At 45.8% G+C, this 26677-nt stretch overlaps 1 protein-coding gene across 1 annotated transcript; it reads left to right on the top strand.

The window, feature by feature from the left end:
- Nucleotides 1–4146: 4146 nt before the first annotated feature.
- Nucleotides 4147–20753, top strand: LOC127307213 (tRNA (guanine(37)-N(1))-methyltransferase). The gene is made up of 11 exons (XM_071822748.1): nt 4147–4388; nt 4535–4632; nt 4974–5078; nt 5317–5379; nt 5479–5552; nt 17982–18498; nt 18583–18666; nt 18884–19033; nt 19496–19602; nt 19750–19824; nt 20317–20753. The coding sequence occupies exons 1-11, from the start codon at nt 4285–4287 to the stop codon at nt 20398–20400; spliced, it is 1461 nt and encodes a 486-aa protein (XP_071678849.1). The 5' UTR covers nt 4147–4284; the 3' UTR covers nt 20401–20753.
- Nucleotides 20754–26677: the final 5924 nt, after the last annotated feature.

The following is a 26677-nucleotide window of genomic DNA, read 5'->3' as shown; positions in this document are numbered from 1 at the left end:
GGGATCCGATGAATAGTGAATGCTATGTTATGTTGATTATCAATCTATCATCTATGTGTTGTTTATGATCTTGCATGCTCTCCGTTGCTAGTAGAGGCTCTGGCCAAGTTTTCACTTGTAACTCCAAGAGGGAGTATTTATGCTCGATAGTGGGTTCATGCCTCCATTAAATCTGGGACAGTGACAGAAAGTTCTAAGGTTGTGGATGTGCCGTTGCCACTAGGGATAAAACATCAATGCTATGTCTAAGGATGTATTTGTTGATTACATTACGCACCATACTTAATGCAATTGTCTGTTGTTTGCAACTTAATACTGGAGGGGGTTCGGATGATAACCTGAAGGTGGACTTTTTAGGCATAGATGCATGCTGGATAGCGGTCTATGTACTTTGTCGTAATGCCCAATTGAATCTCACACTACTCATCATAACATGTATGTGCATGATGATGTTTGTAGAGAACAGTAAAACGAGTATTGCAGTAGATTGTATTCGATGTAAAAGAATGGACCGGGGTCCACAGTTCACTAGAGGTGTCTCTCCGTAAGATAAATAGCATGTTGGGTGAACAAATTACAGTTGGGCAATTGACAAATAAAGAGGGCATGACCATGCACATACATGTTATGATGAGTAGTGTGAGATTCAATTGGGCATTACGACAAAGTACATAGACCGCTATCTAGCATGCATCTATGCCTAAAAAGTCCACCCTCAGGTTATCATCCGAACCCCCTCCAGTATTAAGTTGCAAACAACAGACAATTGCATTAAGTATGGTGCGTAATGTAATCAACAAATACATCCTTAGACATAGAATTGATGTTTTATCCCTAGTGGCAACATCACATCCACAACCTTAGAACTTTCTGTCACTGTCCTAGATTTAATGGAGGCATGAACCCACTATCGAGCATAAATACTCCCTCTTGGAGTTACAAGTAAAAACTTGGCCAGAGCCTCTACTAATAACGAAAAGCATGCAAGATCATAAACAACACATAGATGATAGATTGATAATCAACATAACATAGCATTCACTATTCATCGGATCCCAACAAACACAACATGTAGCATTACAAATAGATGATCTTGATCATGTTAGGCAGCTCACAAGATCCAACAATGATAGCACAATTAGGAGAAGACAACCATCTAGCTACTGCTATGGACCCATAGTCCAGGGGTGAACTACTCACACATCACTCCGGAGGCGACCATGGCGGTGAAGAGTCCTCCGGGAGATGATTCCCCTCTCCGGCAGGGTGCCGGAGACGATCTCCTGAATCCCCCGAGATGGATTGGCGGCGGCGGTGTCTCTGGAAGGTTTTCCGTATCGTGGCTCTCGGTACTGGAACTATTCTCGACGAAGGCTTATGTAGGCGGAAGGGTAGGTCAGGGGCGCCACGAGGGCCCCACACGCCAGGGCCGCGCGACCAGCACCTGGGCCGCGCCGCCCTGTTGTGTGGGCGCCTCGTCGCCCCACTTCGTATCTCCTCCGGACTTCTGGAAGCTTTGTGGAAAAATAAGATCCTGGGCGTTGATTTCGTCCAATTCCGAGAATATTTCCTTACTAGGATTTCTGAAACCAAAAACAGCAGAAAACAGCAACTGGCTCTTCGGCATCTCGTTAATAGGTTAGTGCCGGAAAATGCATAAATATGACATAAAGTATGTATAAAACATGTGTGTATCATCATAAAACAAGCATGTAACATAAGAAATTATCGATACGTTGGAGACGTATCAACCTACAAGAGGTATCAGACAAGGTGATCCTATTTCACCCTATTTGTTCTTGTTAGCAGCAGAGGGCTTTTCGTGCATGTTAAAAGTTTATGACCAGTCATCTCACCTTGGTGGAATTAAGGTGGCTCCATCGGCACCACTGGTGAACCACTTGCTATTCGTGGATGACAGCCTGCTGTTTTTCAAGGGAAGTAGAGAGGGAGCGGAAGAATTGTCTAGCCTATTGGAGATCTACTGTCTAGCTTCTGGACAGAGGATTAACAGGGAAAAGTCTTCAATTTTCTTTACTAAAGGTTGTCCTCAAGTGATAAGAGATATGGTCAAACAAATTCTGGAGGTGGAGAATGAAGCCTTGAATGATAGATACTTGGGGATGCCCACAGATGTTGGAAGCTCAAGGTATGGAACGTTTAAATTCCTGAAAGACAGGGTCTGGAGTAAGATCAAAGGATGGTTGGAGAAAATCCTCTCAGCTGGAGGAAAGGAAGTGCTTATTAAATCAGTTGTACAGGCTATCCCAGTATATTCAATGGCATGTTTCAGGTTGCCCCGAGGTTTATGTGAGCATATCAATTCACTCATCCGCCAGTTTTGGTGGGGTAGTAAACAGGGGAAGAGAAAGGTGGCATGGGTATCCTGGGAGGACATGACACGACCAAAACACTTGGGAGGTCTTGGGTTTAAGGACCTTGAGCTGTTTAATTTATGTCTTCTTGCTCGGCAATCATGGAGGATTTTGCAACAGCCAAATTCGCTTAGCGCTCGTATTTTAAAGGCGGTGTATTTCCCTAGCTCATCAATTCTGGAGGCCGGGCTTGGATCCCACCCATTGCAGATATGGCGTTCAATCCTGGATGGGAGAGAAGTGATGGTCCAAGGATTAATAAGGAGGATTGGGGATGGCTCAACGACCAATATTTGGCTGGACAATTGGTTGCCGCGGGATAACATGTTGAGGCCTATTGTGGCGCTTAAACCAAATCCACCTCAGCAATTATCAGAATTGATAGACGAGACACAAGCTACATGGCGCGAAGAACTTATCCGTGAGTTTTTCCTGCCAGTGGACGCTGCTGCAATATTAAGTATTCCTGTGTGTACGAGTAGGCAGAATGACTTTTGGGCCTGGCACTATGATCACAGTGGTATCTTCACTGTAAAGTCGGCATACGGCATGTTGATGGTTACAAAAATACACAGAGAAAATTACTTAGAAGGGAATCCGGGGCCATCCAATGCGGAGGCTGAGGAGAAAGGCTGGAGTTCTCTATGGAAGACGTCAATACCCTCGAAGGTCAGAGTTTTCCTTTGGCGTTTGGCTAGACAATCCCTCCCTACGGCCGATCTACTTCATCACCGCAACATGTCTCAGTCTAGTTCTTGCTCCATCTGTGGTGCTGTGGACTCATGGAAACATTCTCTAATGGAGTGCAACATGGCGGCAAGTGTCTGGGTTTTAGCAGATGATCTGTTGGTGGAGCATATGTTGATGAATACTGAGCCAAGTGCTAAACAATGGTTGTTTGATATGTTGGAGACCCTGCCACATGATCAGTTCACGAGATTAACGGTCACTCTTTGGGCGATCTGGACTGCTCGAAGGAAAGCTATACATGAGGAGATTTTCCAGAGCCCGTTATCTACCCATACATTCATTAATTCTTACTTGTCGGAGTTGAGAAGCTTGGAGAAACCATTGAGCAATGCTGCATCTAGATTGCATAACCCTCCAGAGAAGAATTAGTGGATCCCACCTCCTCATGATGTAGCAAAGATCAATGTCGACGGGGCTGTGGCTAAGACAGCGAACAAGGGAGCGGCATCTGCTGTTTGTCGAGATTACAGGGGCATCTACCTAGGCTCGTCGGTGATGATTTTCGATGGAATCACAGACCCAGCTGTTCTCGAGACATTGGCATGTAGGGAAGCTTTAGTTCTGGCGGAGGACTTGATGCTTTCATCGCTATATGTTGCATCTGACATCAAGCAAGTGGTTAAAGAGATACACGATGGTAGCCAGGGTAGAAATGGAGCTATTATTTCTGAAATAAATCACAAGACTTCTTTATTCCAGGAGTGTAGTTTTGTTTTTGAAAGTAGAGCTTCGAATTTTGAAGCACACAATTTAGCCAAGCATAGTTTAGCTCTTGGGTTGGCCGGCACTTATGGCTGGGAACTCCTCATTCCATGTCTATTCCTGTAATAGCTGTTTTCGATGAATAAAAGAGCTTGGCTGGTTGTCTCAAAAAAAAAAAAAAAGTAGGCGTGCCCGTGCCTTCCACCCACCGACCTGGTGGGTGTATAGGATTTGCCGGTGTAAAGTGTAAAGCAGGTCCCGCGTCGTACGGCCCAGACGCTTCAAGCAACGGCAGCATGGGCCGAAGCCCACCTCGCACGGATCTCCTCCATCGCTTCATTGTCTTCGTCTCCGACATTGCGCCGTCGCTCTATAGTCTTCAGCTCCCCCGGCGTCCAAAACCCTAGAAACCTGAGCTGAAGGAGGAGGAAGGTAGAGTGTGTGTGTGCGGCCGGCCATGGAGAAGCTGGACGAGAGCAAGTTAGAGCAGCGGCTGCAGCTCCTGGCGCTCCGCATCCCCCGCGAGCTCGCCTCCGCCGTCACCCGCCTGCTCCGCTCCGGGTAACGCCTGCCGCTCCGTCACTCTATCATCTAATGATTCCGAATGGAGCCTGATAGCACAAACTTTCCCGGATTCGAAAGTATCCTTCGTGTTTAGTACCATGAGCGGTAATGCATAGCTGAATTTTGTTTTGTTGCCCTCATAGGTGCCTGCTGGACATGCCGCGGGTCAAGCCTGTAGTCGAGGACCCTGAGAGTGACAAGCACAGACTCGTCGTGCTGTCGGAGAAGGTCCAGAACCCCGGTATGCCTTGGCCTCTCCCTACAATCAAGCAGATATTTATTTATTTTGACTTGTGAGGTGCTTGTCCATTGTTCTTGACAACTGTAAAATGGCACCGAGCTTGCTTCTCAGAATTTACCAAAAAAAAAAAGTTACTGTAAAAGCTTGATTGCGGTGATAAGAATTAATACTTGTTAAGCCCATTTGGTTGTTCACGTCTATATTGCTAGTTGCTACTTCTGTACTTTGCCGTGCTTATTGACATCTTTTGCTTTCAAACAAAAACTTAAATGTACTAACGTTTCTGTTCTCTTATGCTTCTATCCAAAGAATCTTATGTCCATTATTTTTGGTGTATGTAGATTTGTCTGACATTCCGGAGCAGGTCCGCGATTCATTGAAGCAGCTGTGCAGTGTTGATGTTGTACCATACGCGTTGACTCTTGGTTATTCTTACTGGAGTGCTGGTCAGTTTCTCCTCTGTTCTGTGTGATCCGATTCCTATAATGATGTTGTGGTCTGCCCTCAACTGTGTTTCTGTATATACTACAAAATGAATAGATGGTAATTTAGTTTTCTTAAAAAATTCTGACTTGCTCATCTGGAATACTACTTTTAACCCCCCACTCTTTGTATTTGTAGGATTTCATTTTGATAGATGAAAAATGTCGTTGGTTGGATGCTAATATTTTTTATTTCGCGCAGACCATATTCTGAAGCAATTATTGCCTGCAGGGGTAGAGGTGCCATCTTCGTTTGAAACAATTGTTAAGTAATACCTGACTGTACTTCATGAAGCTTTGATTTTGTTATTTTCCTTTTTTTCTTTGCTCTTGTTACTGATAGTACTCTGAATGAATTTTGCAGGCCATGTTGCCCACTTAAACATACCTGATGATTTGCTAATATACAAAGATGTCATAGCAAAGGTTATCTATGATGTAAGGCTGCTTGCTTGTCTTTTTTTCTTTTCCATGAGTAACTTGCACATATCCAAATTCCTACATAATCAAGGATACTTAACTTGGAGCAAAGTGTTTGCTCATTAACATGAACTACTGCTTGAATTTATTTCTCCATGTATAAGGACAATGCAGAGTAGCACTACTCCGTAATGTTGCAAAAAGATTCACTTAGCATCATGTTGCATTTACATACTTCATATATTCATATAAGTGCAAGGCCTCCCCAAAAAAAGTGCAAGGTCCTGCCCGTACTTTACTTTTACCTTTATACCGCTCCTAAACGCAGATATGAGCGGGTTTACCTTGCAACTTTCACATGAAAATAGGCTAAAGTAAATTGAAACCAAAGTTGTAAAGCAGTTGGCACTGCAGAAATATTGAAATGATTCATAACATTCTAGAATAGTTTGCCTACTAGTTGAATGCCTGTGCTTCGCCACGGCATAACAAATTTATCCAATTTTATACGTACGGAACTAAAGGACACAATTTTTTTATTATTATTGTGTTCAATGTGTAGCTTTATGTGGCCGCTCATCAAAAATGAAAATGGCCTGTTATAGCCTGGCGTCTAAAATGAAAATGCCCGATAGTTCATATGCCCAGTTGTAACACGACAGTTCATATAACAGATGAAAACGGCAGTTCATTTATCAATATGATGGACGGACTCCATGGAGTACGGTTTTCAAAACAAAAGATTGAAAACTGTATTTTGTAAAAAAATCTGAAAAAAACTTAGATATACATAATGATGATGTCTATATGTGTACAAAATACCAATGCGGATTATTAAGTATTCTGGGCAGTGTAAAAATGACAAATTTGCAGATCTGTGTAATGAACACTGTAAAATTCGAGAACTCCGTATTTTGTCATTTTTGTGTAGAATGGAATACGAACTATTTCGCATTGCGATTTGGCAGGACCATAGAATACATCATTATAAACATCAATATTTTCTCTTTGGTTTTTTTTGTGGAACTTAAAATGTCGATTTAAAAAAAAAATCATAAAGGGCTCCATGGAGCCCGTCCTCTCTATGCATTTTTCACAGAGATCATCTGTTGCTACGACGAAAATGAAAATGCAGGCCTAGTTAAATGCCTATGTCGCTACGGCTCATCAAGTGATATTTTTTCCCACACATGTAAACATTATTTAAGTGATTGATAGCTACAGAGTATTTTGAAAACATTGAGATTCGAGTTTCCAAGAAGTGTATTTTGATAAAAGATAGAAGTGGACGTCATAGGCACAAGTACTGATCTCCTATTAACTAAGATCTACTCGCTGAGGTACATTTGATATTATGTTAAAATTGTTGGTTGTGTAAAACTCAATTATTTTTGGTGAGTTGAGATATTCCTTCAAGTTTTATGGTGCACAACTCGGTGCATTGGCTTGCGATCTATAGTAAGAGGATTTCTGAAAAAGGCAAATAGAAAAATGAACAATATTTGAACAATGAGATAAATTACAAAAATAATCTCTATATTTCGAAGATACATTCAGACACCTAACTTTGTAAATAAAATAAGGGTATATATATAAATTAACTTCAAACTAAGATACAACGAATTGCCATTATCTTAAAAAATCAGATTTCATACCGTCCACTTGAACTTCATTTTTTTCCTTTTCTGTACAAATCTCCCGAGAGAGAATAATATGACCTTCTTTTGTAAGTTCTCCACTATTTTGAACTCTAATTTCTTTCGCGAAGAATTATGAATTCTATTACATAACCCATAACCTGTAACATCAAACATAGGAACTGAACGATGTCTAAAAGGCAGAATTCTTGTAGGGTGCATTATGTCCTTGCCACAATGCGCCCTTTGTTGCTTGAGAGAATATGCTTTGAAGCAGGTCGTTGTAATCGGTGGGAATCGAGAGGATCTTGCTAGCTGGGTGCACTTGAACCACATAGAAGATGATCTGATAATCTACTACTTGTCAGTTCCTAGCAGCTTAGCTGTAATCTCTATAGACTATATTCTTCAATTCGGAAGTACCTTCTTCCATACACGTGCTCAAATTTTCTAACAATTTAAAGTGGTGGCGATTTCACTAAGTTTTCGTGGCACATGAAACAGATGAAAAACTGGGTTAAATTTTGGCAAACGAAAAAAGTCTGTAACCTTGAAACCGACCATGCTAGTATCCTTTCCGCACAAGAATATTAAAGTCATGCGCTCCATCTGCACCAGAATATTAAAGCCAGCAGCACACGAAGCCACTCCATCTACCCGTAACATATAGGTTGTAGGTCGATGGTCAGTTGCCGATTGATTTGCCGCTCTCGTCCCATCAACGGCTGCATGCAAGGCTGATATAAAACTCAGAGAGGAATAAAGAGTGCACGGTAGATGGAAGGAGAGGAGGGACGCCCAGAGGTTCAGGCACCGCGGGCCGACGACGGCAAGAAACGGCTACCCCCAAAACGGATTACCTCGATCTGATGACCGCCCGCAGACTACTTGAAGCAATGGCTGCCCCAAAGGGTTTACCTCGATCTGATGGTTAGATGTTGTGACCTGGAGCTCGAGCAGGTTGTCCTCGTGAAGGCCATGGGTACGGCGGAATTCCTGCCTCCTCCGCGCGGAGGAGCACTGGGGCAGGTGGCTTCAGCTCCGGCGCCTTGCTCCTCACCGTCGGTAAGAAGCTCCAGGAGCGGAACACGCGCAAGTAGTCCCCATTCAGCACAATGTAACTTGAGTCCATGGGAAATTCTGCACCTTGCGTGTGTTCACCAGAATTCCTGCCTCCTACGGGTAGAGGAGCACCTCCTAGGGCGGGTGGCTGCGGGTGAAGCCGTGGTGTGGTTGCAACTCCTGTAAAATGAAAAATAGAAGGTACCCTTATTCCAGTGATCATTTGACTATGCAACTGGTCCTCTTTAACAACAACAACAACAACAACAACCAAGCCTTTCAGTCCCAAACAAGTTGGGGTAGGCTAGAGTTGAAACCATAAGATCTCGAAGCCAAGTCATGGTTCCGGAACGTGGATAGCTAACTTCCACGCACCCTGTCCATGGCTAAATCTTTGTCGATATTCCAAACCTTCAGGTCTATTTTAACGGACTCCTCCCATGTCAAGCTTGGTCTACCACGACCCCTCTTAACATTCTCAGCACACTTTATCTGTCCGCTATGCACTGGTGCCCGAAGGCCTCCGTTGGATATGTCCAAACCATCTGAGACGATGTTGGACCAACTTCTCTTCAATCGGTGCTACCCCAACTCTCTCCCGTATATCGTCATTCCGTACCCTATTCTTTCTTGTGTGGCCACATATCCATCTCAACATGCGCATCTCTGCTACACTTAACTGTTGGATATGTCGTCTCTTCGTTGGCCAACACTCTGCGCCATACAACATCGCAGGTCGGATAGCGCTTTTGTGGCACTCTTGTCACAGAGTACGCCAGAAGCTTGGCGCCACTTCATCCAACCAGCCTTGATTCGGTGGCCCACATCTTCATCGATATCGCCATCCTTCTGCAACATGGACCCCAAATATCGAAAAGTGTCTCTCTCCGGTACCACCTGCCCATCAAGGCTAACTTCTCCCTCCTCGTGCCTAGTAGAACTGAAACTGCACCTCGTGTATTCAGTTTTAGTTCTACTAAGCCTAAAACCTTTCGATTCTAGAGTTCGCCTCCACAACTCTAACTTTCTATTAACCCCCGTTCGGCTATCATCGACTAGCAGCACATCATCCGCAAAGAGCATACACCATGGGATATCTCCTTGTATATCTTTTGTGACCTCATCCATCACCAAATCAAAAAGATAAGGGCTCAAAGCTAACCCTTGGTGTAGCCCTATTCTAATTGGAAAGTCATCAGTGTCGCCATCACTTGTTCGAACACTTGTCACAACATTATCATACATATCCTTGATGAGGGTAATGTACTTTATTGGGACTTTGTGTTTCTCCAAGGCCCACCACATGACATTCCGAGGTATCTTATCATAGGCCTTCTCCAAATCAATGAACACCATATGAAGGTCCTTCTTTTGCTCCCTGTATCTCTCCATCAGCTGTCGTACCAAGAAGATGGCTTCCATGGTAGACCTCCCAGGCATGAAACCAAATTGGTTTTTTGGTCACGTTTGTCAACCTTCTTAAGCGGTGCTCAATGACTCTCTCCCATAGCTTCATAGTATGGCTCATCAGCTTGATTCCACGGTAATTAGTACAACTTTGAACATCCCCTTGTTCTTGAAGATTGGTACTAAAATACTCCGCCTCCATTCTTCGGGCATCTTGTCTGACCGAAAAATGAGGTTGAAAAGCTTAGTTAGCCATACTATCGCTATGTCTCCAAGGCCTCTCCACACCTCGACGGGGATACCATCAGGATCCATCGCCTTGCCTCCTTTCATCCTCCTTAACGCCTCCTTAACCTCAGACTCCTGGATACGTCGCACAAAGCACATGCTGCTATCATCAAAGGAGTCGTCTAGCTCAATGGTAGAGCTCTCAACCTCTCCATTGTAAAGGTTGTCAAAGTACTCCCGCCATCTACGCTTGATCGCCTCATCCTTCACAAGAAGCTGATCCTCTCCGTCCTTGATGCATTTGACTTCGTTGACATCCCTCGTCTTCCTCTCCCTAAACTTGGCCATCTTATAGATGTCCCTTTCGCCTTCCTTCGTGTTTAAACGTTGGTAGAGGTCCTCATACGCCCGACCCCTTGCTTCACTCACCGCCCGCTTTGCAGCCTTCTTCGCCACCTTGTACTTCTCCATGTTAGCTGCACTCCTGTCCAGATATAGGCATCTGAAACAGTCCTTCTTCTCCCTAATAAGTAATAACCTTCTGGACCTCATCGCTCCACCACCAGGTATCCTTAGCTTCCCTTCTACTTCCCTTAGTCACCCCAAATTCCTCTACAACGACCTTCCGCAAGCAGGTCACCATACTCGTCCACATCATGTTTGCATCACCTCCTTCCTCCCAAGGGCTCTCCTTAATAACCCTCTCCCTGAAAGCCTGGGATGCCTCACCCTTGAGCTTCCACCACTTCGTTCTAGTGACTTTGGCGCACTTACCCCGCTGGACACGGATCATAAAGCGAAAGTCAGCAACCACCAACTTATGTTGAGGGACAACACTCTCTCCAGGTATCACCTTACAATCAATGCAGCGCGTCTGTCTTCTCTTCTAGAGAGGACAAAATCAATTTGGCTAGAGTGTAGACCACTACTAGAGTGTAGACCGCTACTGAACGTCACTAGATGGAATTCTCTCTTCCTAAAGAGGGTGTTAGCTACGACCATCTCATAGGCTAGAGCGAAGCTCAGGACGTCTTCTCCTTCTTGGTTCCTGATGCCATAGCCAAAGCCCCCATGCACCCTTTCAAAACCTCAAGGAGGTCTCGAAGAATTATCTTCAAGGAGGTCCCGAAGAATTATCCTCAAGGAGGTCCCGAAGAATTATCCTCAAGGATGTCGCGAAGAATTATCTTCAAGGAGGTCCCGAAGAATTATCCTCAAGGAGGTCCCGAAGAATTATCCTCAAGGAGGTCCCGAAGAATTATCCTCAAGGAGGTCCCGAAGAATTATCCTCAGGGAAGACCAGAAAAATTATCCTCAAGGAGAACCCGAAGAATTATCTTCAAGGAGGACTCGAAGAATTATCTTCAATGAGGACCCGAAGAATTGTCCTCAGGGAGGACCCGAAGAATTGTCCTCAAGGAGGACCCGAAGAAATTTTCCTGAAGGAGGAACTCGACGAAATTTTCATCAAGGAGGAACCCAAAAAAAAAAAAGAGGTGGAGAAATCTTCGGGTCCATTGACTCGTCATATTGTTCCGAGCAAGAGCATCGGTGATGTACCCGACAATATAGAATAACCAATATATTCGGCTGTTTCATCAAGCCCGAGAGAAAAATAGAAGAACCCGCAAAATGGGTCATTGCATTAGCCGAACAAGGCACTTGACAAAATATTCTCAGAGCGCCAAAGTCGCGAATAATCTCTTAATGCCGCAAAACTCTGCGAAGGTAAGACCCCGGGTTCGTCCTGAGTGGCGTGGCACCGTCTCTGACGTCGGTTTGCTACTTTTTTCCGTATCAACAGATACGAAGAAAAATCCTAACGGACGCGTTAGGTACCCGATAAAATATGACTGGGACTCGATAGATGGTAAGACCTTAAGCGGCACCTGTCGAAGTTTACACCAGTATCCCGAGATCATGTCCAGGGACGTGATCTTGAAGTAGGTTCTTGCGGGATTGCCACAAGAGCGATTAATCGGTACACGATCCGTCGATGAACCAGCCCCATTTACCATTATCCCGGAACAACATAGATAGCAACGGCCTGGAGTCAATAAAACGAGGGGCTGCGCCCAGAAATATAGTCAAGTTCTTTATCGAGTAGTACAACTTGAGTCTATGCCCAGGTGCAAGCACCTGCCCATAGGCTCGGGGGCTACTCTTATCGAGAGTATTGTTCACCCTCCCGATAAGATACCAGAAAGAGGAAAAATTGTGGTGTCCATTAAAAGCAAGTTGAGCCTACACCCAAGTGCAAACACTTGGCTGTAGCCTCGGGGGCTACTCCCATCGGGAGCGCTGGTCGCGCACCCGATAGAAAAATAACTTCGACAGCATCTATGACAATCAAGGTTTGTAGACTCAGCTCGATTCTACGACTCGAGTGGAGTCTACTCCCATCGGGAGCACATGGATTTCATCAAGTCCTCGAGAAATATAGTTAAGTTCTTCATTGAGTTGTACAACTTGAGTCTATGCCTAAGTGCAAGCACTTACCCATAGACTCGGGGGCTACTCCCATCGGGAGCGCTGTAGCGCACCCGATAGAAAAATAATTTCGAGAATCGTCGACATCATTTATGCTACACATGATCTACGACATGGACCTCGCCTTTGGAGATGATTATGCTTGGAGTCTCTACGCAAGTCTTCGACTTCCCTAGACACTCGGGGGCTACTGACATGGGTATACCCTTCGGGTACCCATTATTGGTATACCTGGATCGGCTCGGCCCAATATGGAGAAGGCCCAACAAGGCAACCCGAAGAAGTAGTCGACTAGGACTCTTGTAAAACCCTAGGCTGGTTGCATATATAAAGCTAGCCAGCACCCGAAATAGAGACGCTAAGAGATAGACAACATATAGACAACATAGCTCCGCTACGGCGGCACCCTGTAAACATACATATGATCATATACTGGATTGCTAGCAGCACGTAGGGATCCTCCATCGAGGGGACCCGAAGCTGGGTACGTCGTGTGCCTAATCTCGACCTCGGAATCTCCATCGTCGCTCTTCCCGAAACCCAAGTCTACAATATGTAGGCATTGCCGAGGTGATCCCTCGTCAGCACCCCTTAGAGGAAAGATTCAGAAACAGAAAACATAGAGGCGATACGCCTAGACATCACAATCCGCAGATTAGAACTAGACTAGATACAACAACTCCGCCTATGGCGTCCCCCTATACACATATATTCATATAGTGGATTGCTAGCAGGACGTAGCGATCCTCCGCCGCGGGGACGTGAACCTAGGTACGTCGTGTCTTCTCTCGCTCCCGAAATCTCCATCGTCGCCTTCCGTCAACCATAAGCCCCTCATGGTGGGCATTGCCGAGAACCGCCTCGACACCGACTACTTCAACGATGATGCGAAGATGACCTCCCAGGCATGAAACCAAATTGGTTTTTTGTTCACGCTTGTCAACCTTCTTAAGCGGTGCTCAATGACTCTCTCCCATAGCTTAATAGTATGGCTCATCAGCTTGATTCTACAGTAATTAGTACAACTTTGAACATCCCCTTGTTCTTGAAGATTGGTACTAAAATACTCCGCCTCCATTCTTCGGGCATCTTGTCTGACCGAAAAATGAGGTTGAAAAGCTTAGTTAGCCATACTATCGCTATGTCTCCAAGGCCTCTCCACACCTCGATGGGGATACCATCAGGACCCATCGCCTTGCCTCCTTTCATCCTCCTTAACGCCTCCTTAACCTCAGACTCCTGGATACGTCGCACAAAGCACATGCTTGTATCATCAAAGGAGTCGTCTAGCTCAATGGTAGAGCTCTCAACCTCTCCATTGTAAAGGTTGTCAAAGTACTCCCGCCATCTACGCTTGATCGCCTCATCCTTCACAAGAAGCTGATCCTCTCCGTCCTTGATGCATTTGACTTCGTTGACATCCCTCGTCTTCCTCTCCCTAAACTTGGCCATCTTATAGATGTCCCTTTCGCCTTCCTTCGTGTTTAAACATTGGTAGAGGTCCTCATACGCCCGACCCCTTGCTTCACTCACCGCCCGCTTTGCAGCCTTCTTCGCCACCTTGTACTTCTCCATGTTAGCTGCACTCCTGTCCAGATATAGGCATCTGAAACAGTCCTTCTTCTCCCTAATAAGTAATAACCTTATGGACCTCATCGCTCCACCACCAGGTATCCTTAGCTTCCCTTCTACTTCCCTTAGTCACCCCAAATTCCTCTACAACGACCTTCCGCAAGCAGGTCACCATACTCGTCCACATCATGTTTGCATCACCTCCTTCCTCCCAAGGGCTCTCCTTAATAACCCTCTCCCTGAAAGCCTGGGATGCCTCACCCTTGAGCTTCCACCACTTCGTTCTAGCGACTTTGGCGCGCTTACCCCGCTGGACACGGATCATAAAGCGAAAGTCAGCAACCATCAGCTTATGTTGAGGGACAACACTCTCTCCAGGTATCACCTTACAATCAATGCAGCGCGTCTGTCTTCTCTTCTAGAGAGGACAAAATCAATCTGGCTAGAGTGTAGACCACTACTAGAGTGTAGACCACTACTGAACGTCACTAGATGGAATTCTCTCTTCCTAAAGAGGGTGTTAGCTACGACCATGTCATAGGCTAGAGCGAAGCTTAGGACGTCTTCTCCTTCTTGGTTCCTGATGCCATAGCCAAAGCCCCCATGCACCCTTTCAAAACCTGTGTTAGATGTACCCACATGGCCATTGAGGTCTCCTCCTATGAAGAGCTTCTCACCAATAGGTACCCTCCTAACCAAGTCCTCCAGGCCTTCCCAGAACTCCCTCTTGGTACTCTCATTGTGGTCTACTTGTGGGGCATACGCGCTGATAACATTGAGGACTAAGTCCCCAACAACCAGCTTGACAAGGATCATCCGGTCCCCTTGCCTCTTGACGTCCACAACTCCATCCCTGAGGCTCTTATTGACCAAGATGCCTACTCCATTTTTGTTTGAAGTTGTCCCCGTGTACCATAACTTGAAACCAGTATCCTCCACCTCCTTCGCCTTCTGTCCCTTCCATTTGGTCTCTTGGACACATAGGACATCAACACGCCTCCTCACCGCCGTATCAACTAACTCCCGTAACTTACCCGTCAGGGACCCTACGTTCCAGCTACCTAAGCGTATCCTCCTAGGCTCGGCTAACTTCCTTACCCTCCGCACTTGTCAAGTCAAATGCGGAGACCCTTGCGCATTTTTCACTACACCGGGGCGTCGGTGCAGCGCGCCACTAAGGATGCAGCGATCCGACCGTTGCTCACTTATCACCGTATCCAGATCAAGATACCGCGCGCCACCAAGGGGGTGACTGGCCCGGCCCTTGCCCATTTGACACCACACCCGGGTTCCGATGTGGCGCGTCGCTAAGAGGGTTACGCCCCAACGAGGTTCCTTTGGGTTTCATCTCCATAAGAGTGGCTGGGTTTTTACGGTGGCTCGCCTCGCCTATCACAACCCTCCTCCTTTACCCGGGCTTGGGACCGGCTATGTTGAGACAACATAGGTGGAGTTCAACTGGTCCTCTTTAACTGAAGAAAAAATTATGCGACATGCAGTACTTATTAGTTGAACACATCGCGATACAGTACTTATTAGTTGACCATTTGACGATCAGATACTCCAAGCTAAGAAGCCCAACAGGTAGCCAATTATCATGCCCTAACGAGACCCCAATTCCCAGCTCAGACCATGCATCTGCGATTGAAATGCGTTGATTAGTACTACAAGTGATAGCCAAAACAGGGCATTCCCTGCAATTGTTGTTGTGGGAATGCTAAATGGCCCAGCTTCTGCCGACAGTAGCTTGGCAACCATATTTTTCATTAGTGCCTGGTAGTGTAACTGAAGAATCTTAACGTGGGCTTGCACCAAAATCAAAACCACACCATTCACTATACAAGCTTGAGAATAAGAATTCAAATAAATCGTGCCTTTCACTTATGAAGCATGTTGATGTCAAACAACATGTAGAGATACACAAGAAAAGACAGATGGAGATGGACCACTAAGTTACTGACCATCTTTCCTCGTGTATTCTATCTTCATGCATCTAGAATTTGTATAGTGATAGAAAAGTCAAGAAATCATGAGTTTTAAGTACCATGTACTGCTCCACTTCTGCCACCTTGAGCTGCTTCTTGACTTGAGTTGCCTGTCACACAGACTCCTCTAGGCTCCAGTCCTCCTATACCAGCAATATATGATAATGTGGAAGGTTGAATAATTAGCAATGCAACATCTGCATCTTACAATAGCTACAAGGATAAACAAGCTTTAAATACCTTGACAATGGCAGCATCTTTCTCCAACAAAACGTCATTAGGAAACAGGGATCAAATTTCCCTATTTTCAGAAAGTTCCAGAAAGTGTGCAGCTCACAATTCAGCAACCAATACACAATTCTTCAGGATCCTTCTCAAGAAATTGGCAATAATGTCAAAGGAGAAAACATTTGCACTGCATAAATCATTCTTATGATCTCTCAATGAATACTAATTCCCGATTAGAAGAGCAGTAAGAGTTCTCTGGTGCAAGGGGAGTGTCCCGCCTGTGTTGGTCATGGGCTCATGGCCAGCAACAACATAAGGGGGGCCTGACTTTTTGCCATGAGAGTGAGAGACAGAGCACGACGGACATATGGGCACAAAGAGGATGCAACAACCACTCTGCCTCTCATATAGATTGTCTCTTTCGCTGACCTCGCCAAGAAAATACGACTGCAGCCTCCGCAAACCTGGCTTCTCTTTCCCTCCAACTGTTCTCGACCGGCCATGTTGCGTAGCCACCATCCGCCGTGTGATCATCCAACACCATTAAAGGAAGATGGAGAGAGCCACATCAACAACTTTGGTGGCCGAAGCATAGATCCGATGACGACGGCGCGGAAGGGGAGAGGAAAGGATGAAGATAGATGAGCGAGAGCGGGGCAAATCAGTTGCGATGGCCCACTTTTTTGGTGGTTTGGCAATGTAACAAACTCCCCCTCATCGCATTTTTTCTGCAATCAGAAGTTTAACACAAACACTTAACTCGCAGAGAAATTTCATCAAGAACCTATCAACCACGGATAAGCGAAAGCAAATAGAAGATCAGCAGGCGAGGCGGATTGGGAGATCATCTTGCATATGAGCTGGACGGCTGGACTACGAAATAGAGGAAGAAGCTTCACAGTACACAAATAATTAATCTTACTTTTAGAATTGTGCACCTCTGGTCGTGGCTGGCGTCCTCAGTCTATAGGTAGGCCGTGATGCTGGCATGTTGGCAACGGAGCAGCGGACGGTAGCATTGAGGCGAGCGAACCTGTCATCCAAGCCGCCGATAGTAAGTACGGAGGTGTGGTGGCAGAGAGCATAGCAACGACTGCTAGTCGACATGTCGGCACCGAATCGAAGACACGCATGAATCGATGACGCGGTCGCGGGTGACAAGCATCTGTTGGCGCGCCGCGCACCTACGAACGTGAAGAGCCACAGCCGCTCCCCTGATCAAGGAAGTCATTGCCGTAAAGTCATGGTGGCGTTCTGCCAGAACATCCAGTTGGTCTTGGCGGCGACCAAGAAGTGATGACGCCCCCAAAAGGCCGCACACTGCGGCAGCGATGAAACGCTGTACGTTGGAGCTTCCATTGCGCACCTCGCCCCACCAAAGAGCCATTCTCGGCTGGTAACGAGCGCGCTTGCGTACTGACCGGAGGACAAGGTCCTGGTGGCAGCTGCAAGCGGCGGCACATGGATCCCTCTCAATTTGTTGCCCCATCCTCTCCGTATTGATCTGATTTTTTTTTTCGTGCGCTGTGAGATATTTTTGGTACCATATAACCGACGAGACTCTAGGAGGAGAAATGAGACGCAATTTCCACACATAAGGCGAGTCGGTTATGGCTGGTTGTTGAGCATCACTTGGGTAGATAAGGTTGCATGCGTTATCGGTAAATCTAACAAATAATAGATAATTTGCATGCAAGCGGTGGTATTTCGTATGTAAATTAGTGAAAGTGTGACATCATAGAAGTGTGACATCAAACGAATTGTGGCATTGCATGTTTCACTTTAATAGTAAAGACATCCATTCTTCAGCTAATGTTTTCTGTCATGCTTATATGCAGAAAAATTATCCAAGGATTCAAACAGTGGTGAATAAAGTTGGGGCAATTTCAAACGAATTTAGAGTTCCGAAGTTTGAGATTCTAGCAGGGAAGAACGATATGGTGACTGAAGTCAAACAGTATGGTGCTACATTTAAACTTGACTATGGTTTGGTCTACTGGAATTCGAGGCTTGAGCATGAGCACATCCGATTGGTTTCTCTTTTCAAAAAAGGAGATGTGATCTGTGACATGTTTGCTGGTATTGGGCCATTTTCAGTCCCAGCTGGACAGAAAGGATGTATTGTATATGCAAATGATTTAAATCCAGACAGTGTTCATTATCTTAAAATAAATGCAAAGATTAACAAGGTGGAGGATTATATCTTCACACATAACATGGATGCTAGAGTATTCATGCAAAATTTGATGATAGCACCTGATCCAGAAGCTAAGTCCCAATTTGCTGCTGCTAATTGTTCTTCTGGAGAAACAGTTTCTGCTAATGAACATTCTATGCCAAATGATAACAATAATGGTACATTCTGCACCCCCTATCCCCTCTGCATGCTAGTTTCTGGTGAATTTTTGCTCAACTCAATCTAACTCTGTTGCGTAATAGATGTACAAGAGGTCTGCCAGGAGAGTTTGGATGACTCCTCTTTGGTGAACACTGCGAAAAGGCGTCAAGAAACATCTAATGAAGGTAACTACATTGTATGTAATGTCTGTAGGAATCCTGCTAGAAGTATATCTGCTTTCTCAATGTTTCAAAGTATTTATATCCTGGGACTATATGTTAACTGAAACTTCTGTATGAGTGAGGCCAGCATCTTAATCCAATTGATAACAGGCTTGATGAGCGCGGCAATTTTTGCTATTATGTCTCTTGTTGTAGAGTTACAATGTTATGCTTCCTATAGGTGATGTTGCCTGCCAAGAAGAGGATGCCAATCAAACAAAAAAGAGGAACAATAAGAAAGTAAAAAGCTCAGGGCCACTACCTGTCAAGCCATGGGAGCACATTGATCATGTAGTAATGAATCTCCCTGCTTCTGCGCTTCAGTTTCTCGGTAATGTTATTTCATCTCCTAATTTCTCCCGGTCTAGTGATCATATCCTCTCTGTGTGTTTTGGGGCAGGGTTCTTTTCAGTTTTCAGCATGTTATGTAGTACTATGCAATTTCATAGTAGTTAATTTAGCTTACTGCAAATAACATGCAACTTTTTCCCGGATAGCAGTGTAACATCCCTGCTTCTGGAAATATCTCAACCTGTCAGCCATATTAACCTCTTAGATCATGGTCCTGCGTTAATATGCACATTTGGTTCAGCCCAGTAGAAATGAAAGTTTCCCCTAACAAGAGGATTTCCTTTTTCTGTATAAAATACCTTTGGTGTTGCTGTCTATACAAAACATTTAGTAATTCTCTTGTACATATTTGGTGCAACTGATTTAATATTATTGAACAGTTAAATTCTTATACACGTATTGTTGCTCTGTATGTAGTTCCTTATCTGCATCTATTATGCAGATTGTTTTAGTGGACTTGTTCAAAAGAGATGCTGGAAAGGGTCATTACCTTGGATCCACTGTTATTGTTTCATCCGTTCAAGTGAATCTGAAGAATTGATACTATGTGTAGGTCTATCCCTCTTTGGTTATTTCTCAGTAAATGTTTTTTTTTATCATACCATAGATCCATAACAGGCAACACAATCTATATGCTTATATCTATTTTTGCAAGGCATTTGTATTTTCTTTTAACAGCTCTTTCCCTCTTTGCAGGAAGCACAAAATAAACTGAATGCCAAGATAGCAGAACCAATATTCCATCGGGTTCGTGATGTTGCACCTAACAAGGTAGGTTGTATACTTAAATATCCATACTAATTGTCTGCAAGACTTTGTGCGTACTTCAAATGTTTATTGATCTTACCACATGCCCTGTACTGTCTTTTTTCCCTTTCTCCTGCTTTAAGCACAATGTGTAAGACCCAGACCAAAATTTTGTAAATGCACACCCAGAATTATCTTTAAACAGTATTGATGATATATATTTCTGTGACAAAGGGATTAAGAGGGTACAAGAATATGAGTTTTATTTAAGCATAAAGCACAGATCAGTTATTCCAAAATAATCTATGCGACACATGATAATCCATTTGGCCACTAATAACAGTTTTGCTTGTTTGGGTTGATTATCGACACATGGTAAACTTTGCCTGGCCCAAACCAAACTTTTCTGTTTCCAGCAATATCTGGGAAGTAACGAGGAATTCTTGATTCTTTTTTTAGTGTTTGTTTGTAAGCCTAATTGCAGTAACTTCTTGTGGTGTTTGATGTTTGTTGCAGGCGATGTACTGCTTAAGTTTTAGGTTACCCATGGAATGTCTTGTGGAGGAAACTGAAGATAACGTTCAGTCAGTTGATGGTTAGCCCTCTTCTGTTTCCTGGTACTTTTGGAGGTTTGATAGAGAAATGGCAATTCAAGCTATCCAGGGCAGTTGAGCCGAAACACCATACCACTGCGAAGAGTGGTTAATAGGATGCTTTGTCAGATTTAACCTGGGGAGGTGCTTGTCGGGGCCGAAATCAGCACCCCGGTAGCACCATCTGATTTAGCGTTCTTCTGCCATTGGCTTTACATTAGGAAACTTTTAGTTGGTTTTGTAAGGCCTCAGATATGTGATGTCCTTCTGCAGTAGATAGATCTCGCATTTACGGGGAGATATCAGGTTCCAGTTTCAGTATATTTTTTTGACACATCTAAGCAGTTTTTTAAATGATCATATCTTCATTGTCGGCGACGCTAGTAGTTCTATTTGACGCGTGCTATGGCTAAACACTATGTGGCGCTGTGTGCTCTGTGGTGACTGTGGCAGTTTATTTTCTTGACAGTGTTACCACGGCCAGTTAAAATTGCGAGGAACATTAGCAATTAAGCTCAATTCTTGGTCAGTGCAACCTGAAAAAACTTGGTTGAAACTTGTGTGTAACTGCAGTTAGCATGAATCATGACGCGAATTACAGAGAAGTCGATAGAGCTTTTAACCTACAAAATGGCACCGCAAACTGCGTACTTGAGCTTGAGAGCAACGAGGCAGTGCCGCAGGGATGCAGAACGGAAGAAATGTTTCGCTTCCCAAAAGCCGTTGGAACGGCCGGCGTCCCGTCGAATCGATCCGTCCAACACCTGACCTTGCATATATTCGGGTCGAGACCACAACGTCGACACCGGCCGGTTGGTATGGAAAGGCCACCCCGGGCTGCGCAATCGCAACCCTTTCGTGGCCACGGATCAGTTACCGTAAAAAAGCCAAAACCGAAAAACCTTTATCGGGCCGAGACCGAAAACCCAAATCGACCTGTATTTGTAGAGATCGGTAAAGCGAACCGAACACTCGATCCATATCTAGGGCGCGATGAAATTTCAGCTGACGCAACTGCTCGCTCTCTCTCTCTCCCCGCGCCGCCACCACACTCTACCGCCGCCGCACCGCTAGATTCACTCGAGCCCCGCATCCCGGAGCTAGCGCAGGTCGCCCCGCACCCCGCCCGCTGTTCCTCGCCCAACTCTGGGTGCCGCCGCCGCCGCTCCGTCCAAATCGAGGATGAGCTCGGGCGACGAGTTCGTCGATGTCGATCTGTCGGATTCGTCGAGCTCGGACGATTCCGACCTCGACGAGCTGCTCCAGGACGACGAGATGGAGTCCACCATGCTCCTCCTCTCCGTCAAGGAGCTGGAGGACCGCGCGAAGCTGCTGAATCGGAGGCGCGAGTCCGTGATGGGCCGGAACCACATCCAGCGGAATCGCCTCCGCGGCCACGAGTAGCTGATGGAGGACTACTTCGCCGAGGTACCTACCTATCCGCCCCATCTATTCCGTAGGAGGTATCGCATGCGGTGTAGCTTGTTCGTCCGAATCGTCAAGGCCTACAAAGCCAATTCAAATTATTTCAAGCAACGTAGAAATGCCGCCGGAGTGATGGGCTTCAGCGTGTTCCAAAAAATCTCTGCTGCCATGAGGGTCATCGCGTATGGCATCCCTGTGGATTACACCAACGAGTATCTTCGAATTGGCGAAGATACTACATCGGAGTCGGTGTGCACATTTGCTCGCCTGGTTATCAAGTTGTTTGGCCAACCTATCTCCGAGCTCCCAATGAGGATGACACCAAACGATTCATGGAGATAAATGAGAGAAGATGTTGGCCGGGCATGCTTGATAGTCTTGATTGTATGCATTGAACATGGAAGAATTGTCCAAAGGCATGACATGGACAGTACCGTGGCAAGAGAAAAGATGCAACCATTGTACTTGAGGCTGTTGCATCACAAGATTTATGGATTTGACATTGTTTTTTTGGTTTGCCGAGGACACTCAAAGACATCAACGTGCTGCAAAGGTCCCCTTTGTTTGCCAAATTAGCAAATGGGAAGCACACACTTGCAACTACTGACATAGGCATCCCCAATGGGCCTGCCAAAGATGGTACCCGGGGTTTACTGAAGGCCCATGACCCGAAGGATAAGAAAAATCGGAAGCCCAAGTTGCTAGTTAAGGAAAGCTAGAGTTGTATTAGGAGAGAACACTTGTAATATTGCGGGATGAGTTGGAAACCCTCCCGGGCTCTGTAACTTGTGTATTACGAATTCCTCGGCTCCACCTCCTATATAAGGGGGAGCCGAGGGACAAAGAAAGTATCGATTCATTGTCTCACAGACCCTAGTTTTCATATCGTCGAGTACTTTTCGGCTGAAACCTTCGAGATCTACTTGCCCTCTACTTCTAGCTAAAACCCTCTTCTACAACCCGTAGGCATTGACAAGTTAATCCCTTGTCAATTGGCGCCGTCTGTGGGAATTAGAGGCGTCAAGGATCTGATCTCGATGGCATGTTCAAGATCGTCGACTTCGTCAACAGCAAGCAACGCGATGGATCGAGGTAAACAGATCGAAACTAGTCCTGTCGATTTTGTTCCTCACCCGCCCTCCCGTTTGGATGTATATGCGTATCTGGAGGAGCCTATGGAGATGACGTTCGGAAGGTTCCACTTTCGCGTCGAGAAAGAGGGAGCGTATCGTCTCGAAATTCCGATCTCGTCGGGATTATCGGCGGTCGATTCTGATTTTTCGAACTCAACATCGTCAATCGAGTCAGGCGAAGAGGAAACTTCATCGCCACGCTTCATCAGCACCAGGGCAAGCGAAAAGCTCGCCAAGATCTTCAGCGACATGTCCTTCGAGTCATCTGCGGACTCAGATATAAGCGATGACTCGAATAGCTTCGACAGCTTCAATTTCATCGACAGATCCACTACCATTGGCAAGGTCTTCACCAATCTCTATGATGGTGTCACCAAACCCAACGTGGTTCAGTATCCAAAATATCATCAGATCTATGCAATCAGAGATCCGAGTCGCCCACAAGAGGAGACATCAGAGAATTTCGAAGAGGTGGGAAATCCATATGTCGATCCTGCAGATCTCACGAGAGGTCTAGGAACAAAGTATATTGGACCAGGAACACGAGAGATGGTGCGATTTCCGCAGGAAGTATGGGATAGAGTCGCAAGAGCTATTAATGGTACAGAGCCAATGACTGTAACGGCGACACCCGAGGAGTTACAAGCATATCAATATAGGCTTGCACGAACCAGGCGGGAGCTCGAGAAGCAGAAAATCGAGTTGGATAGAAGGCAGGAAGCAGCCTCTGGATCAAGCAGGCGAAGAGCTAACTTGAGTCAACATTCTGGTACTTCGGGAGATAGTCACAGGGCAGCTCGAAATAGAGCGAGATCTCGGCTACAAAATATACCTGAGGCAGATAGAGAGAATCTGGTTCAAAACCTCGACATGTCCTTTATGTCGATAGACACGAGGGGGAATATCATCCCTAAGACACCGGAAGCTGGGTATATGGCGACGCAAGCCTTTATCCTTGCATCCAAGCCACCTCCCGGAGATCCAAGAGAAGCATTGTACAATATTGCTATGGTAGGAGTTGGAGCCATGGGGACAACGTTTGTAACAACGCCTCCCGAAGGTTCAGCAAGGCAAAATAGTCCACGACCTGCGGCAGCAGCACCAGGTCCCGAGAGAACAGGTGGAGCAAGAGACACAGCAGCGCAAGCAAGGGTGGACAGAGCACGACAAAATAGAAGGGAACATCGACACTCCCTAGAGATAGATGACGAGGATATGTGTGGGCTGCCGTGCTTCACAAGGAGGGTCCGAAAAACTCGAGTTCCTTCGGGGTTCAAACTACCCGATAACTTCAAAAAATTCGACGGCCTGCAAGATCCAGAGGATTGGCTAGTTGATTATCTCGAGACGGTGAAGCTGATAGGAGGAACCAGAGCAACAACCATGCAGAGCATCCAAGTACACTTTAGTGGAGTTGCGCGATCTTGGATAAAGAAGCTTCCTCCCGGTTCTATCGACAGTTGGGATAGCTTCGAGGATGTGTTCGTCAAGAATTTTTGATCCACCTGCAAAAAACCTGTGTCGTTGGAAGAGTTGAGAGCGTGTCGACAAAAGCATGATGAATCAATGAGAAAGTATATCCAAAGGTGGAATATCATTAAAAACTCGGCAGAGAATATATCTGACGAGAGAGCGATAGATGCGTTTGTCGCAGGAATCCGGCGGGGAGATTTTGTCGAGGACTTGGGGAGAACCAACCCAAAGACAGTATCCGCATTGATGGAGATAGCAAACAGATGGGCAGACGGAGAAGATGTTGTTCACAACAAACGGCATAGGTCACCAGAGGAGGACCGCAGTCGAAATTATCAAAATAGGCGATGATTTCCTCGGCAGTACTCGAGCTATGATGCTCCTGGACAAATTTCGGCTGGCTTTCGAGCGAGCGCTGGAGGAAACAGTAGAGATGACTATCAAAGGAGCAACGAGCAGCGAGGCGACAATAGAGATGATTCCCGAAATAACAGGCAAAATAATGGGCCAAGGTTCCAGAGACCTTTTGTGTCCCCCGAGGATATGATGAACGGGCCGTGTCAGATGCATTTTTATCTCGACAACAATGGAAAGAGACAGTCAGGACACCTGCAAAAGGATTTTCGAAATTTTCAGGCAATGCTAAGGTGGGCAGGGCACGCCAATGCCCAGGCGACAAATAGAAACCCTCAAGGGCCCAGGAGCGAGATCCACTTGCCACCTCCTCCCGCAATTACGGACGAAAATCGACACCAGCTCAGAATAGCGGCAGCACCAGCGCCACCTCCATACGTTGATCCTAACTCCAACGGAGCGGTCTCGATGATTCAGAAGGGTAGGCCGTCCAATAGAGCTCAGATAGTAATCTCGCGATAGGTGTTCATGGCAGAAAAGATGCCTCCTCCAACAATTGAGTACCTAAATTGGTCAGGGCAAGACATTGGCTTCACAATAGCGGATCACCCGCAGCAAGTTCCTCGACCAGGCCAGTCAGCACTTATCTTACCAGCAGTAATCGCAGGATTCGACGTGTCTCGAGTATTCATAGATGGAGGCAGCAGTTTAAACCTTATGTACGCAGATACACTCAGGAAGATGAACATATCCCTAGCAAATCTGAAACCAACTGACACACGTTTCCACGGCATCACGCCAGAGAAGCCAAGTTATCCGTTGGGGAAGATCAATCTCGATGTTCAGTTTGGGACCCGAGAAAACTACAGGATAGAGAGGATGGAGTTTGAAGTCGTGGATTTCCCGTCGCAGTACCACGCCTTGTTGGGACGCCCAACATATGCCAGGTTTATGGCGGTACCACCTTACAATACTTGTTATGGAGGATGCCTGGACCTAAGGGACCAATCACAGTTAAGGGAAGCTTCGCGCTAGCCGATAAATGTGATAAGGATTTTCATCGGCTGTCAGAAACCTTCGGGATGCAAGCAGAGTACGTGGCGTCAAGGCTCATGACTGATTATGATGTACTGCCAGATGTAGGAAGGCCTAACAAAGAGTCAACCTTTAATACTGCGAAAAATTCTAAGGAGGTGCAGATTCACCCGACAGATCCAAAAAAGACGACGTCCATCGCAACAGACATGGACCTCGCATAGGAAAGCGCGCTCGTCGAGTTCCTCCGTGAGCACTGGATTATCTTCGCATGGTGTCCAGCTGACATGCCAGGAGTACCCAGGGAACTTGCCGAGCACCACCTAAACTTGGATCCACTAGCGAGACCAATCAAACAACCTTTGCGGCGTTTTTCGGAGCCAAACCGCAAAGCTATGCTGTCAGAGATTGATTGATTAAGAGAAGCTGGTTTCATCAAGGAGCTGCATACAGAAGCCACGTGGGTAGAAAACCCAGTGTTGGTTCCGAAGAAAAACACTAAAGTCCTTCGCATGTGTGTCGACTTTATATGTCTCAACAAACACTGTCCAAAGGATCACTTTCCCCTCCTGAGGATCGATCAAATTATCGACTCCACGGCAGGATGTGAACGTTTTTCCTTCCTGGATGCATACTCTCGTTATAACCAGTTCAGATTGAAAGAAGAGGACATTGTCAAAACAGCGTTCATTACACCGTACGGCGTGTTTTGCTATAGAACAATGCCTTTTGGTCTAAAAAACGCGGGAGCAACATATCAGCGGATGATGCAGAAGTGCTTAGCAACACAGATTGGGAAAAACGTACAAGTGTACATTGACGATGTCGTCATAACGTCAAAAAAGAGGGTAACGCTCATCGAGG

The sequence above is a fragment of the Lolium perenne genome, chromosome 6 (assembly GCF_019359855.2).
Source record: "Lolium perenne isolate Kyuss_39 chromosome 6, Kyuss_2.0, whole genome shotgun sequence".
Lineage (NCBI taxonomy): Eukaryota > Viridiplantae > Streptophyta > Magnoliopsida > Poales > Poaceae > Lolium > Lolium perenne.
This window is presented reverse-complemented; position numbering and strand designations above follow the sequence as displayed.

Bases quoted from the DNA above. Each gene is read 5' to 3' on its own strand.
- LOC127307213 (XM_071822748.1), top strand. From the start codon at position 4,285: ATGGAGAAGCTGGACGAGAGCAAGTTAGAGCAGCGGCTGCAGCTCCTG. The intron at 5,380-5,478 runs TTAAGTAATACC...TGAATTTTGCAG, and splicing joins ATCTTCGTTTGAAACAATTG to GCCATGTTGCCCACTTAAAC. The intron at 18,667-18,883 runs GTAACTACATTG...TGCTTCCTATAG, and splicing joins TCAAGAAACATCTAATGAAG to GTGATGTTGCCTGCCAAGAA.